The sequence below is a fragment of the Adiantum capillus-veneris genome, chromosome 12, assembly GCF_014529385.1.
Source record: "Adiantum capillus-veneris isolate H3 chromosome 12, ASM1452938v2, whole genome shotgun sequence".
Taxonomy (NCBI): Eukaryota; Viridiplantae; Streptophyta; class Polypodiopsida; order Polypodiales; family Pteridaceae; genus Adiantum; species Adiantum capillus-veneris.
The window spans coordinates 6070347-6087222 of record NC_140942.1 but is presented as its reverse complement, the minus strand read 5'-3'; the positions used below and the strand labels follow the sequence as shown (position 1 = coordinate 6087222).

The 16876-nt window shown below is 45.5% G+C and overlaps 1 protein-coding gene across 4 annotated transcripts in view; it reads left to right on the top strand.

The window, feature by feature from the left end:
- Window positions 1–15080, top strand: part of LOC147445262 (uncharacterized) — a 36576-nt gene extending 21496 nt beyond the window's left edge. For all 4 annotated transcript variants that reach the window (XM_086524815.1, XM_086524816.1, XM_086524814.1 and 1 more), the window contains exon 2: window positions 14096–15080. In XM_086524815.1, the coding sequence (XP_086380941.1) occupies window positions 14186–14899 (714 nt within the window). In that variant the 5' untranslated portion in view covers window positions 14096–14185 and the 3' untranslated portion in view covers window positions 14900–15080. The remainder of the gene's footprint in view (window positions 1–14095) is intronic.
- Window positions 15081–16876: the final 1796 nt, after the last annotated feature.

Here is a 16876-nt window from a genome sequence, read left to right as displayed (position 1 = left end):
TACAGAAGTAATAGCAGAAGCTGATACAGTAGGAATAGACTCTCCTTTAAGCTTTACATCCAGAATGTGAGTCTTTCCCCTGCTCTGTACAGTGATCTTTTTGTTGTAGGCATCCATGATTCCTTGTACACGAAACAACCGATGAATACCTAACAACACATCACATCCGTCCAGTGGCATGATGTAAAATTCTTCAGCATCTACATAGGACTGGAGATGTAGACGCAACTTTCCAATGATGGGTGTCACAGCCTCTGTATGGCCAGGACATGCCAAAGCTGCCTCTGCTGTATACCCCATCTCTTCAGATCTGATTCCCAACTTTGAAGCCAATTCTGGGGAAATGAAGTTGACTTTGGCACCTGGATCAAAGAAGATAAGCACTGTTTGATCCCTGACCTTTCCCCATGCTCTGCAAAACTCACTTGCATCTGAATTTGGCTTGTCGCCCACCATATCTGGCACTAGACGAGCCATGGGCTTCTTTCCTTTCCTGTCCTCCTTGTCTTCAGAATCAGCTGGCCTTTTCTTTGTAGGACAGTTGTAAGCAATGTGGCCAGGCTGCTCACATATAAAGCATTTGTTCTCTGTCCTCAGGACCTTCTTTTGCTCTTCCGACTTGCGAGGAAAACGTCTTTTCCATTTCTTTGCTAGTCCCTTTTCTGATTCAGCCGTAGCTTTATCTTTCCCTGCGTTGGGTGACTCTTGAGTCCCTTTAGGAGCCTCATTGGGAACGTGCTTCTTGGCTGAATTTTTCTTGCCTGATCCTGCCTTGACGCTAGTGTTAAATTCACAATCTTCTCCCTTGAGCAAACCATTGCCAGTGTTAGCTACCTCGATGAGTTGCGTCAAAGTAGTGACTTTTGTCTTCGTACAGTACTTTCTCAATCCTTTAGGTAGGCCACAACAGTATTTTTCAATCTGTTCTGTCAATGGCACAAACCTATAGGAAGTTACTGGAAGTAGAGCTTTCCAAAACTTCCGATTGTAATCATCTAGATTTCTGCAAGTGGCAGCATTAAGCTGGTGCCATTCTGTCATGACATTTGCTTCGAAATCATCAGATAACCATGCTGCTGCAAAAATCTGCTTAAAGTAAATCCATGTGGACGGAGCTTGCCCTTGAAGCAATAAAGTTGTCCACCATTGTCCCGCATTCCCTGTCAAGAAAGTGGCTACCTTGCGGACCTTTGAAGCCTTTGTAAAGTTTCCCCCTGCATAGGCCTTGTCAAACTGCTGGAGGAATGAAAGAGCCTTCTTCCTGTCATCAAACCCTGTAAAGGTCGTGAATGACACACCTTTGCCACCTTCTTTGTACGGAGTTGGCCTCTCCAGCGGCGTTAAATTGTCATATGGAAGTGACTGAAACATGGGAACACTGTTAGGGTTCATCTGTGTTCCTTGGCCGCTATTAACTTGACCTGGAAATGCCATATTTTGCTGCTGATTTGTAATTCCAGCCATACCAAAATTTGCCTATGGCATCCCAAATTGGCCCTGAGTGCTCTGAAACCTTGGTTGCATACCCATGACACTGTACATGGGGTTAGGCATCATCGTTTGAGCACCCCCAAACACTGTTCCTGGCGTGTAAAACTGATTTCCAGGTGCATGACCAGCCATGCTCTGGAATACGGATCCACCTCCAAAATAGCCAGGGTGTACTGAAGGCGGTGGGAAGACCTGTTGCATAGCCTTTAGGTTGCTTCCCTGTCCATTAGAACCAGCTATAGGCTCCTGAAAGGTGGCGGGCTGAACTGGTACAGCCTCAAAGACTGGCATCTCAGCCCACTGTTCTTGCACCTTAGGGATAGGTTGTGGAGACTGCATGTTCTCCGTCAAGTGTACAGGTGGTTCCATTGACTGTGCGGTATGAATCACCTGTGCTCGAGCCTTAACAGGCTTTTGAATATGATCCAATGACCCAACTTGCTGAGACGGAACAGGAGGTTGCAGAAAGGCTAAAAACCTCGGGTTCTGCATTACTTGTGTGAACATAGCCACAGCAGTAGCCAACTGGGTCCTGAATATATCGTCATCAGTCTGTGGTGGTCTTGACGACTCACCCACTTCATGAGTCTGTTGACCCTGTGAAGAGGAAACCTCTTCAGTGACATCATCTGGTCTGTCAGCCATAATTGCAATTCCCTGTGTGTGGTCTATGATCCCCTGTGTCTTCAAGCCCAAAACTGACCAAGGCTCACTTCTATGGGAAAAAGTGATTTAATCCTGTCGATGGAACCATGTAACCGGCCTGTTCAATCCAAAAAGGGCGGTAGACTTTACTTCAAACTTTGATTTAGCTTTCACCCATTATTAGTCGTCTATTTTACCTGTACTTTCAAGACACAACAAAGGGGAGAGGGATACAGGCTGCTAGATTGCACCTGTATGAGTAGACGGACACCAGATTGGCCCCTAACTTAGGCGCCCCTTTCGGTATTTCTTTATTGTTCAGAAGAGGGAATAAACGCTGTGGTTCCTACAAGCTGCCCCGCACAAACTCGGCTGAATTTCCACTGTTCCAGCCCGATTTCGGCAACATAACTGTTCTAGAACCCTTCACAGTCAGTATTCCCACGCATTAAATGACTTTCCCGACGCATACGGGCACTTTGCATAACCTGGCGAGAATCTGCAGCACGCTGAATTCTCTGTTTTCAGCCCTGAAAATGCGCCAGATCACCTGTACAGCGGTCCCCTTGCGTCCCCGAACCTCCTGGGGGTATTAAGGTCCGTTTAGGGCCAAAACCCTAAACCTGCAAAAATACACAGCAGGCTGTAATTTACTGTTTCGGGCTCCTTTTGGCATGCCGGTCGCATCCGTAGCAAGTCCTCGAGCTCCCGCACCTGTAGGGCTACTTGCCCTTTGAATCGGACGAGATTTCTGGCGTGAAACCTCGCCGAATTCACCTGTACCTGCGGGGGGATTAGCCGCTAGCTAATCCAGTACCTGTGCAAGAGGCTCTTGCCTCGGCAATCGCGCATGAACCCACACAACTGTACATTGGTCAAATGAAGAGCCCACTAGAGGGGCATAACATACTGCAATAGGGGAGAGAGGGGGCAGTGCGTAGCGTGCAGGGCATCACTCATGGCATCGCACTGTGCATAAGAGGGAAAGCAAGCACTCCATAGCTCTTAACCTGTGACAAAAGCTGCAAATGAGCCTCTCCCAGCTTAAAATTCAGCGCCACTTCTTGTTGCATGAGGCAAGTGCACCAGAATGTGCCACTTGGCACATTTACAAGCATTTTCCCGTTTCGGGGTTGCCGCCTAAAAATCTCCCAACCGGTTGCCCAGTTGACTTCACGGCAGAGTAAGAAAATGTTCCCCTTGTCATTCCGGAGGTAATGACGCCAACACAGTTTCAACTCTCAAAATAGCAGTTCCCTAAATTTTAGGAGATGCTGCCATTGTATCTTGCTAGGTCATCCGACCCTCTTTGTACACTGCGGCCACATCCAGAACTGAAATGTAGCCTCTGTAGCAAAGGATTCCACTTTGGCTAGTCAATGACCCCACTTTGGCTAACCATAGTCTTTGTCCAACCTTAGTGCTCTCTTGCCCTCAGGCCTGGACTCCCTCTGGACATTTCCACACTAGCTATGCAATGCAGGGCAGTTAGATTTCTCGAGGGGTGTTTCCAAAAAGTGAAAGTAAATAGATAATAAGAAAGAAATCAACAAAAAGGATAGATAGTAGTCACACACTGGTGACAGGAACTTTCTTGCCACCTTCAACTATCTCTAAAGGTGCCTTGCCAGTTGATGAATGCACTGTATTATTGTATGCATACTCCACCAATGGCAAATACTGCTCCCACTTTCCTTCATGCTTTGACACATAACACTTCAGCAGATCTAGGACAGTAGAATTTGCCTCTTCTGACTGCCCATCTGTTTGAGGATGAAATGACGAAGAGAATTTGAGCGTTGTGCCCATATTCTCAAACAAGCCTCTCCAGAACAAACTTGTCATGCGTGGATCACGATCGCTAACAATCGACTGTGGCATGCCATGATATTTGAAAATATTGCTCATAAAGAAGTGTGCCATCTGATCAGGCTTTATCTTCTTCGTGACAGGAATAAAATGAGCCTGTTTGCTGAATCTGCAAATGATGGTCCAAATACCATCGTTTCCTGTCTGCGTTCTCGGAAGATCAAAGATAAAATCCATAGCAATACTTTCCCATGGTTTATCTGGAATAGGTAGTGGTTGCAATAACCTTGGTGCCTTTTGCCTGTCAAACTTGACCTTTTGGCATATTAGGCATTCTCGCACAAAGGCATCCACATCTCTTCTCAATGTAGGCCAGTAGAAGAATGTCTCAACCGCTTTAACTGTAGCATCGATACCACGATGCCCTGCATACGGTGGGACATTACTCTCTTCTATAACTTTGCGTCGCAATGGCTTTGTGACACACAATCTGCCATGCATCATCATGAACCCATCTTTGAGAAGATAGTGTTCATGACGTTGTCCATCCATTAGCTGCTCGAAGACCCTTGCAAAATCTTCATCATTTGCATACTGTTCTCTCATATCATCAAGTTCATGATGATAAGGAATTGACACAACTGAAATTTGTGGCTTCCTTGACAAGGCATCAGCCACAACGATCTTCTTGCCTTCCACATGCACAATCTGAAAATGGAACATGGACAAGATATTTGCCCATCGCATATGCTTCTCAGATAACTTTGTCTGTGTCAAGAAGTACCGCAAGGTCGAATGGTCCGTTTGGACAACGAAATCTGCACCTAGCAGGTAGTGTTTCCAACTTAAGAGCGCATGAATCACAGTCAGTAACTCTTTCTCATAGACTTGCATGGTCATCTCTGGCCCTTGCAAAATTCTGCTCTCATAGGCTACTACCCTGCCATCTTGCATTAGCACTGCACGAGTGCTACTACCACAGGCGTCACACTGGACCACAAATGACTTCCTAAGATCTGGCAACACAATGACTGGATCTGAAGTCATCTTTTCCTTTAAGAGATTAAAAGTTGAAATCTCTTTCTGTGTCCATCTAAAGGTGACTGCCTTCTTTTGAAGAGCATGTAAAGGTGAAGCAATCTCACCGAAATTTCGGATAAACGTTCTGTAATAGGAGCATAGTCCCAAGAAGCTTCGGACATCATGCACCGTCTTCAAATCTGGCCATGACTTGATCGCTTCAACTTTTGCAGGATCCATTCTGACACCATCCTTTGAGACAATGTGTCCCAGAAAGTGGATCTCTTCCAGAAAAAATTCACTTTTCTTTGCTTTGATGAGAAACCTATGACTGCGTAGCTCTTCGAATACAATGGCCAAGTGATGCCTGTGCTCCTCTTCATTCTTTGAGTAGACTATCATGTCATCAAAGAATGTACCAACAAACTGCTGGTGTGGACGGAAAATTCTGTCCATCATCCTATTGAACGTAGCAGGAGCATTTGTGAGACCAAAGGGCATCACTAAAAATTCGTAAAGGCCAAACGTCGTTCTAAAAGCAGTCTTCTGTACATCCTCTGATCTAATGCGGATCTGATGGTACCCACTCTTTAGATCTATCCTGCTAAACATAGCTGCTCCTTCTAATTTGTCCATAATATCATCAATTCTAGGTATAGGGAACCTATTCTTGATGGTATTCTTGTTCAGTGCATGGTAGTCGATGCACATACGCCATGAGCCATCCTTTTTTTGCACCAACAACACTGGAGAGCAGAATGGAGATGAACCGGGCTGAATCAGCCCCTTTTCTAACAGCTCCTGTACTCGGCCCATTATCTCTTTCTGCTGAGCCGCACTAACCCTGTACGGAGGCTTATTTGGTGGGCTACTGCCTGGCACCAAATCTATCGCATGGTCCTCGGGTCTCTCTGGCGGTAATTGAGACGGTAATGAATCGGAAAAGCAGTCACTATACTGTAGTAAAAACATTGACCTTTCTTCATTGACCTTTCTTTATCTAGCACAGATAAATTTGATTCATCAGAATCTGACACTTCATGTGCAAAAACCAAGTACGTAGAAAGATGCTTTTTCATTACAGAAGTAATAGCAGAAGCTGATACAGTGGGAATAGACTCCCCTTTAAGCTTTACATCCAGAATGTGAGTCTTTCCCTTGCTCTGTATAGTGATCTTTTTGTTGTAGGCATCCATGATTCCCTGTACAAGAAACAACCAAGGAATACCTAGCAACACATCACATCCGTCCAGTGGCATGATGTAAAATTCTTCAGCATCTACATAGGACTGGATATGTAGACGCAACTTTCCAATGATGGGTGTCATAGCCTCTGTATGGCCAGGACATGCCAAAGCTGCCTCTGCTGTATACCCCATCTCTTCAGGTCTGATTCCCAACTTTGAAGCCAATTCTGGGGAAATGAAGTTGACTTTGGCACCTGGATCAAAGAAGATAAGCACTGTTTGATCCCTGACCTTTCCCCATGCTCTGCAAAGCTCACTTGCATATAAATTTGGCTTGTCGCCCACCATATCTGGCACTAGACGAGCCATGGGCTTCTTTCCTTTCCTGTCCTCCTTGTCTTCAGAATCAACTGGCCTTTTCTTTGTAGGACAGTTGTAAGCAATGTGGCCAGGCTGCTCACATATAAAGCATTTGTTCTCTGTCCTCAGGACCTTCTTTTGCTCTTCCGACTTGCGAGGAAAACGTCTTTTCCATTTCTTTGCTAGTCCCTTTTCTGATTCAGCCGTAGCTTTATCTTTCCCTGCGTTGGGTGACTCCTGAGTCCCTTTAGGAGCCTCATTGGGAACGTGCTTCTTGGCTGAATTTTTCTTGCTTGATCCTGCCTTGACGCTAGTGTTAAATTCACAATCTTCTCCCTTGAGCAAACCATTGCCAGTGTTAGCTACCTCGATGAGTTGCGTCAAAGTAGTGACTTTTGTCTTCGTACAGTACTTTCTCAATCCTTTAGGTAGGCCACAACAGTATTTTTCAATCTGTTCTGTCAATGGCACAAACCTATAGAAAGTTACTGGAAATAGAGCTTTCCAAAACTTCTGATTGTAATCATCCGGATTCTTGCAAGTAGCAGCATTAAGTTGGTGCCATTCTGTCATGACATCTGCTTCAAAGTCATCAGATAACCATGCTGTTGCAAAAATCTGCTTGAAGTAAATCCATGTGGACGGAGCTTCCCCTTGAAGCAATAAAGTTGTCCACCATTGTCCCGCATTCCTTGTCAAGAAAGTGGCTTCCTTGCGGACCTTTGAAGCCTCTGTAAAGTTTCCCCCTGCATAGGCCTTGTCAAACTGCTGGAGGAATGAGAGCCTTCTTCCTGTCATCAAACCCTGTAAAGGTCGTGAATGACACACCTTTGCCACCTTCTTTGTACGGAGTTGGCCTCTCCAGCGGCGTTAAATTGTCATATGGAAGTGACTGAAACATGGGAACACTGTTAGGGTTCATCTGTGTTCCTTGGCCGCTATTAACTTGACCTGGAAATGCCATATTTGGCTGCTGATTTGTAAATCCAGCGATACCAAAATTTGCCTATGGCATCCCAAATTGGCCCTGAGTGCTACCCTGGTTGCATACCCATGACACTGTACATGGGGTTAGGCATCATCGTTTGAGCACCCCCAAACACTGTTCCTGGCGTGTAAAACTGATTTCCAGGTGCATGACCAGCCATGCTCTGGAATACCGATCCACCTCCAAAATAGCTAGAGTGTACTGAAGGTGGTGGGAAGACCTGTTGCATAGCCTATAGGTTGCTTCCCTGCCCATTAGAACCAGCTATAGGCTGCTGAAAGGTGGCGGGCTGAACTGGTACAGCTTGAAAGAGTGGCATCTCAGCCACCTGTTCTTGCACCTTAGGCATAGGTTGTGGAGACTGCATGTTCTCCATCAAGTGTACAAGTGTTTCCATTGACTGTGTGGTATGAATCACCTGTGCTCGAGCCTTAACAGGCTTTTGAATATGATCCAGTGACCCAACTTGCTGAGACGGAACAGGAGGTTGCAGAAAGGCTAAAAAACTCGGATTCTGCATTACTTGTGTGAATATAGCCACAACAAAATATAGCCACAACAATAGCCAATTGGGTCCTGAATATATCGTCATCTGTCTGTGGTGGTCTTGAGGACTCACCCACTTCATGTGTCTGTTGACCCTATGAAGAGGAAACCTCTTCAGTCACATCATCTGGTCTGTCAGCCATAATTGCAATTCCCTGTGTCTGGTCTATGATCCCCTGTGTCTTCAAGGCCAACCTCACCAAGGCTCACTTCTATGGGAAAAAGTGATTTAATCCCGTCGATGGAACCATGAAACCGGCCTGTTCAATCCAAAAAGGGCGGTAGACTTTACTTCAAACCTTGATTTAGCTTTCACCCATTATTAGTCGTCTATTTTACCTGTACTTTCAAGACACAACAAAGGGGAGAGGGATATAGGCTGCTAGATTGCACCTGTATGAGTAGACCGACACCAGATTGGCCCCTAACTTAGGCGCCCCTTTCGGTATTTCTTTATTGTTCAAAAGAGGGAATAAACGCTGTGGTTCCTTACAAGCTGCCCCGCACAAACTCGGCTGAATTTCCACTGTTCCGGCCTGATTTCGGCAACATAAGTGTACTAGGACACTTCACAGTCAGTATTCCCACGCATTGAATGACTTTCCCGACGCATACGGGCACTTTGCAAAACCTGGCGAGAATCTGCAGCACGCTGAATTCTCTGTTTTCAGCCCTGAAAATGCGCCAGATCACCTGTACAGCGGTCCCCTCGCGTCCCCGAACCTCTTGGGGGTATTAAGGTCCGTTTAGGGCCAAAACCCTAAACCTGCAAAAATACACAGCAGGCTGTAATTTACTGTTTCGGGCTCCGTTTCGCGTGCCGGTTGCATCCATAGCAAGTCCTCGAGCTCCCGCACCTGTAGGGCTACTTGCCCTTTGAATCGGACGAGATTTCTGGCGTGAAACCTCCCCGAATTCACCTGTACCCGCGGGGGGATTAGCCGCTAGCTAATCTAGTACCTGTGCAAGAGGCTCTTGCCTCGGCCATCGCGCATGAACCCACACAACTGTACATTGGTCAAATGAAGAGCCCACTAGAGGGGCATAACATACTGCCAAAGGGGAGAGAGAGGGCAGTGCGTAGCGTGCAGGGCATCACTCTTGGCACCGCACTGTACATAGGAGGGAAAGCAAGCACTCCATAGCTCTTAACCTGTGACAAATTCTGAAAATCAGCCTCCTCTCTCATTTTAGGCACCCCCTCTCTGCCAGGAGTAGCAGAATGCTCACAGAGTGCCACATGGCACATTTTCCGACTTCGGGCATTCCCGGCTAAAAATATCTCAACTGGTGCGTCAGTTGACTTTGTAGCAGAGCAAGAAAATGTTCCCTTTGTCATTCCGGAGGTAATGACATCAACACATTTTCAGGTCCCAAAATAGCAGTTCCCTAAATTTTAGGAGATGCTGCCATTGTATCTTTCTAGGTCATCCGACCCTCTTTGTACACTGCGGCCACATCTAGAACTGAAATGTAGCCTCTGTAGCAAAGGATTCCACTTTGGCTAGTCAATGACCCCACTTTGCTAACCATAGTCCTTGTCGAACCTTAGTGCTCTCTTGCCCTCAGGCCTAGACTTCTTCTGGACAGTTCCACACTAGCTATGCAATGCAGGGCAGTTAGATTTCCCGAGGGGTGTTTCCAAAAAGTGAAAGTAAATAGATAATAAGAAAGAAATCAACAAAAAGGATAGATAGTAGTCACACGCTGGTGACACAATAGCCCACCAAATAAGCCTCTGTACAGGGTTAATGCGGCTCAGCAGAAAGAGATAATGGGCCAAGTACAGGAGCTGTTAGAAAAGGGGCTGATTCAGCCCAGTTCATCCCCATTCTGTTCTCCAATGTTGTTGGTGCAGAAAAAGGATGGCTCATGGCGTATGTGCATAGACTACCGTGCACTGAACAAGAATACCATCAAGAATAGGTTCTCTATGCCTATGAGAGTAGAATCTTGCAAGGGCCAGAAAAGACTATGCAAGTCTATGAAAAAGAATTGCAGGCCGTGATTCATGCGCTCTTAAGTTGGAAACACTACCTGCTAGGTGCAGACTTTATTGTCCAAACGGACCAGCAGACCTTGCGATATTTCTTGACACAGGCAAAGTTATCTGAGAAGCATATGCGATGGGCAAATATATTGTCCATGTTCCACTTTCAGATTGTGCATGTGGAAGGCAAGAAGAATGTTGTGGCTGATGCCTTGTCAAGGAAGCCACAAATTTCAGCTGTGTCAATTCCTTATCATCATGAACTTGATGATATGAGAGAACAGTATGCAAATGATGAAGATTTTGCAAGGGTCTTCGAGCAGCTAATGGATGGACAACGTCATGAACACTATCTTCTCAAAGATGGGTTCATGATGATGCATGGCAGATTGTGTGTCACAAAGCCATTGCGACGCAAAGTTATAGAAGAGAGTAATGTCCCACCGTATGCAGGGCATCGTGGTATCGATGCTACAGTTAAAGCGGTTGAGACATTCTTCTACTGGCCTATATTGAGAAGAGATGTGGATGCCTTTGTGAGAGAATGCCTAATTTGCTAGAAGGTCAAATTTGACAGGCAAAAGACACCAGGGTTATTGCAACCACTACCTATTCGAGATAAACCATGGGAAAGTATTGCTATGGATTTTATCTTTGATCTTCCGAGAACGCAGACAGGAAACGATGGTATTTGGACCATCATTTGCAGATTCAGCAAGCAGGCTCATTTTTTTCCTGTCAGGAAGAAGATAAAGCCAGATCAGATTGCATGCTTGTTTATGAGCAATATTTTCAAGTATCATGGCATGCCACAGTCGATTGTTAGCGACCGTGATCCACACATGACAAGTTTGTTCTGGAGAGGCTTGTTTGAGAATATGGGCACCACGCTCAAATTCTCTTCGTCATTTCATCCTCAAACAGATGGGCAGTCAGAAGAGGCAAATTCTACTGTCCTAGATCTGTTGAAGGGCTATGTGTCAGAGCATAAAGGAAAGTGGGAGCAGTATTTGCCATTGGTGGAGTATGCAAACAATAATACAGTGCATTCATCAACTGGCAAGGCACCTTCTGAGATAGTTGAAGGTGGCAAGAAAGTTCCTCCCATACTGCATACAAAGGACAAGATATTTGAAGCAGATAAGTATGTTCAGGACATGGATGAAATGTACAAGTAGGTCAAAGTGGCCTTAGAAAAGACTCAGGCAAAGCAAAAGAAAGCAGCTGATTGTCACCGTCGTGAAGTGGTATTTTCACTTGGTGATTGGGTGCTTCTACGCTTTGAAAAGGCAAGGTTAAAGAAGATGAAGGGCAAGGAAAGACTGTTTCCAAAGCTCAGCATGCGTTACTATGGGTCTTTTCAAGTGTGCGACATAATCAGTGATGTGCATATAGGCTAAAATTGCCTGACAATTGGAAGATTCACAATGCGTTTCATGTGAGTCTTCTCAGACCCTATGTGGGTGATGTGCCGGAAGATATGCCAGCTAAAGATCAGCCGGAAGTCGAGGAACTTGACGAGATCTTGGTCCCGGAGCAGATTTTGGCACATAAAGAAAGAAAAGTGAAAGGCAAGGTTGCTAGGCGTTACTTGGTAAAGTTCAGAAACTATCCACCAATGGATGCTAAGTGGATGGAAGAAGGTGAACTTGTAGAGTCACCAACCGTGTTATCACTTTACCTTGAAGCCTTCGATTTGCAACCTACCTTGACCCCTTGAGTTTCAAAGCTACATGGATTGTCAGTGTGACAATGGCTTCTGAAACAAATGATGTACATGGTATTTAAAGTGAGCTCAAATCAAATATATGTTACATGAATGTTAGAGCTGTACAGATTGTCAGTTTGGCAATTGCTCTTATGGAATGTCCAAAAGTTTGGTTAGTGCTATAGAAGTGAGTATTTCTTGTCAGTTTGTCAAGGATACAGTAATTGCTTCTATTAAAGGGTACATGTGTAACTGCATTCTTAAACTGTCGTTTTGGGTATGCTCGAAAGTGTTACTGGGCCCAACGTGTATTGTATTTGTAACTACCATTTTGTCATTGGAAAGTTAGTGACTCAAAGCAATGGCAGAGTGCGAAGCTACCACTATGTCATTGGGACAGGGTTCACACGTAGGCAATACATGTGTCGACGAGGTGTTGAATACACAATGAGCATGTATGTGTCGTACATGTGTCGACAGGTGTTGAATACATCAGTGTTGACTGTGAGCATGTACGACATAGATGCAAAGGAGGACGTTTGAGATTTCAAGAGGGAGGTATGTCACCAGCGTGTGACTACTATCTATCCTTTTTGTTGATTTCTTTCTTATTATTGATTCATTTTCACTTTTTGGACGCACCCCTCGGGAAATCTAACTGCCCTGCATTGCATAGCTAGTGTGGAACTGTTCAAAGGGAGTCCAGGCCTGAGGGCAAGTGAGCACTAAGGTTGGACAAGGACTATGGTTAGCCAAAGTGGGGTCATTGACTAGCCAAAGTGGAATCCTTTGTTACAGAGGCTACATTTCAGTTATGGGTGTGGCTGCAGTGTACAAAGGGGGTCAGATGACCTAGAAAGATACCATGGCAGCATCTCCTAAAATTTAGGGAACTGCTATTTTGGGACTTGAAAATGTGCCCGCTTGATTACCTCCGGTATGACTAGGGGAACATTTTATTACTCTGTCGCGAAGTCAACTGGGCAACTGGTCAGGATATTTTTAAGCGCGAACCCGAAATGGGAAAATGCTTGTAAATGCGCCAAGTGGCACATTTCTGTGCACTTGCCTCCTCAAGGAAGAAGTGGCGCTGAAATTTAAGCTGGGAGAGGCTCATTTGCAGATTTTGTCACAGGTTAAGAGCTATGGAGTGCTTCCTTTCCCTCCTATGTACAGTGCGGTGCCAAGACGGGCCAAGAGTGATGCCTTGCACGCTACGCACTGCCCTCTCTCTCCCTTATGGCAGTATGTTATGCCCCTCTAGTGGGCTTTTCAATTGACCAATGTACAGTTGTGTGGGTTCATGCACGATTGCCGAGGCAAGAGCCTCTTGCACAGGTACTGGATTAGCTAGCGGCTAATCCCCCCTAGGTACAGGTGAATTCGGAGAGGTTTCATGCCAGAAATCTCGTTCGATTTAAAGGGCAAGTAGCCCTACAGGCGCGGGAGCTCGAAGACTTGCTACGGATGTGACCGGCACGCGAAACGGAGCCCGAAACAGAGAATTACAGCCTGCTGTGTATTTTTGCAGGTTTAGGGTTCTGGCCCTAAACTGTCCCTAATACCCCCAGGAGGTTCGGGGACGCGAGGGGACCGCTGTACCGGTGATCTGGCGCATTTTTGGGGCTGAAAACAGAGAATTCAGCGCGCTGCAGGTTCTCACCATGTTTTGGAAAGTGCCCGTATGCGTCGGGAAAGTCATTCAATGCGTGGGAATACTGATTGTGAAGGATCCTAGTACAGTTATGTTGCCGAAATCGGGCTGGAACAATTGAAATTCAGCCGAGCTTGTGTGGGGCAGCTTGTAGGGAACCACAGCGTTTATTCCCTCTTTTTAACAATAAAGAAATACCGAAAGGGGCGCCTAAGTTAGGGGCCAATCTGGTGTCGGTCTACTCATACAGGTGCAATCTAGCCGCCTGTATCCCTCTCCCCTTTGTTGGTGACCTTGTTACAGTAGGGGCCAACTGTTGCGGCAATGAGCGATGGCCTTGAATCTGCAAGAGCGGTAATGGTGGCAGATGGGCATTGATGGGGGCAGCAGAACTTGATACAGCAGCGGCCAACTGTTGGCGCCAATAAGCGATGGCCTTGAATGATGAATCTGCAAGAGGGAGTGCGGTGCAGCAGATGGGCATCGATGAGGGCAGCAACTTGGCCGCAAATTGATGGCAGCACAGCTCATGGAGGGAGTGTGCGACATGGCGGTTGTCCTCCTCTCTCTCTCTCTCTCTCTCTCTCTCTCTCTCTCTCTCTCTCTCTCTCTGTGTGTGTGTGCACATGTATGGTCATTTTATGAAGGCACAAGTGGTAATCTTTTTTGGCTCTTATATGTTGATTTTTGGATGCAGGTTCCTACATTGAGGTTTGCCTCGTCGCTGTTGTACTGTACGTCCTGTGCACTAGGTGAAGAATTGTTTGGCAAGGCGTGCCTGCAGTTGATGCTAGCAGGCATGGTGGGCTGCAGATATGAAAACTCTTCACATGGGGTTGATGATGAGTCATGTTCAAAGAGCAGCACAGAGGATGGGTTGGAGTGTCCTGTGTGTTGGGAAGGTTTTAACAGTAGTGCTCAGCTTCCGTACGTTCTGTGGTGTGGGCACTCGCTTTGTAAGAGCTGTTTGCTAGGCCTTCAATGGGCTACTGTGAAGTTGCCTGTGGTTCCTGTGCAGCTGCCTTTGTTGATAGCCTGTCCATGGTGCCAGTTCTTATCATGCAGGTTGGTGTGGAGGGGCAAGCTCAAGTACCCCTGCAAAAACTTTTTTCTGCTCTGGCTGGTCGAAAGTGTGAGGAGTGATTCAAGGCATCTCCATGATGGTACCAAGGCAGAGGCTGTGGTGACAGACTTACCTCAGGAAGCTCTTTATCAAGCCCCCACTTTCTCTCTTTGGGAGCTCTCACGACTGCAGCCATCCTCGGAAGTGCTCTTTTTGAACAGGTGGTTCAGGAAGTTTGCTGGCCTTTGTGCTTTGTTGCTGGTCAAGTTCTTGCTGCTGCTCCTAGTAATGTTCATCTTATTTTGTGTTCTGCCATTTAGTGCACTTGTTCTGACAGTCTATTTTGTGGCTACTTTAATATTTGCATTTCCTTCATTTTTGGTGGTGTACTTTGCTTTCCCCAGTCTGAGCTGGCTATTGAGGGAGATTGTAACATGACTTCTATGACAAGTTATGCTCCTCTTTGTAAATGTCCATGTATCTCTTCTAGGCCCACTTTTTTTATTGCATTGCAATAAGGCAGATGTTCCTCTTGAGGACCGATTGACTGTTCCCTACATTCAAGATTTGTACGTTCCTTTTGTGGTTTTCACAAAGTATAAGGAGAGCATTTTCTCGAGACCATTTCTTCTTCTTTAGATTGTTGCTTTAACTAATGCTCTTTTTTTCTCAGCCGTTTGTGAAACTTTTTACTTGTCAGAGTGGCCACCTCCCTGAAAGTCTTTGGAATTTTGCACTTCTGCCTGTGTGTGTGTGTGTGTGTGTGTGTGTGAGAGAGAGAGAGAGAGAGAGAGAGAGAGAGAGAGAGAGAGAGAGCCCAGAGTGGGTAGGTATGTAAGCCCACCCTTACCCTCATCATCATCATCAGCATCATATCAAAACAGACGGGGAGGGGTACAATCACATGGGGGCTAATGATGTGTACAATGGAGAATTATACAATGGTAGATCACTCAGGGGGTTTGCCCAATGTCGCTCAATGATGCTTCGTAGCCTTTGAAGCAGACCTTGCCTATGATGTGAAGATCCTTGCATCCGCAGGTGTTGTGAGTGGCCCAAGCTGGATGGCTTGATTAAGAACATGAGGGTGTGAGTGGGTAACATCCCTTTGCAAAAGGAAGTGATCTGCCTTTGTATGGATTCTCTATGTGTAGGTCTTGTGCTCATGGATGCAATTTATGAGTGCCATGTGTACGGTTGGCCACATTATCTTCCACGATCTCTCTATTTTAGGGTCTTGGCCGGCAGGTTATATGCCATGCCATCATTTTTTTTTTGGTGGGACAATCCCCTCCCTTTCGAAAAAAACTGATTGCCCTTGATTACGACTACAAGTCATACAATGGACAGAAAGAAGCCCAGTAGACACTGACTCTATACTTGCATGCATTTGGCCAATTCAAACCACAAACTAGTATAAAGACACAAGTCTCTGAGGAATCATAATCACATTCACATCACTATGTCCATCAAGATCTTAGACCCGATTATTGTCAGAAATAAAGGTGACTTATTTAGCCATCACATCCTAGGCCGCATTGATCTTTCATGGATGTCTTGATGCACTAAATCTTGTCACTTCAGATTCGCATCACTCTGCATTTCATTAGGTTGGCATTTGTAATTGTCTAAGCACCATAGCAATAGAGAATAGGTAAATTGAATAGAGTATACTCAATACAGTGGAATGGAAACTTGCTTGATTGATTAGAGTATTGTGTGAGAGAGAGATGGAAACTTGCTTGATTGATTAGAGAATTGTGTGTGTGTGTGTGTGTGTGTGTGTGAGAGAGAGAGAGAGAGAGAGAGAGAGAGAGAGAGAGAGAGAGAGAGAGAGAGCTTGAGCTTTGCACATTGGCTTACCATCTCAAGATGGAATGTGGAAATAAAGGTGTCCTTTTCTTCTTTCTTTCTCTAACTTTCTCAAAAAGCAACTTCTATAGAAAGATTATCAATACTATAGTTCTCAATAGGAAGTCAAGAAATGCTCTAAGAAGAATATTTGTTTGAGCTTTCAAACCATTGTAACTAGCTTGACTTTGACAAGACGATAAAATCAATGCAACAATCATCGAACTGAATTGAAAAGAAAATAGTTGAACTTGAAAGAGATAGTAGATAAAAGATAGAGTGGTAGAGTGTCCCCCCCCCCCCCCCCCCCCCCCCCTCTCGCGGGTCGCCCGAATCATTGGCCCCAAAGTTTAGCACCCCTTTTGGTATTTCTTTTTATTTTAAATAATCCATAGAGTACAATTGCCCAGGGAGTCACTTTGCAAATGTGCAACCATGCACAAACATGCTAGAACAGACCCCCAAGGCTTATATTTAAAGACACATAGACCGAAAAGAAATTGTTAAAGCTAGAGCTTTTCAAAAGAAACTTAAAAATAATCGTTGAAAAGCTTCCCAATCTTG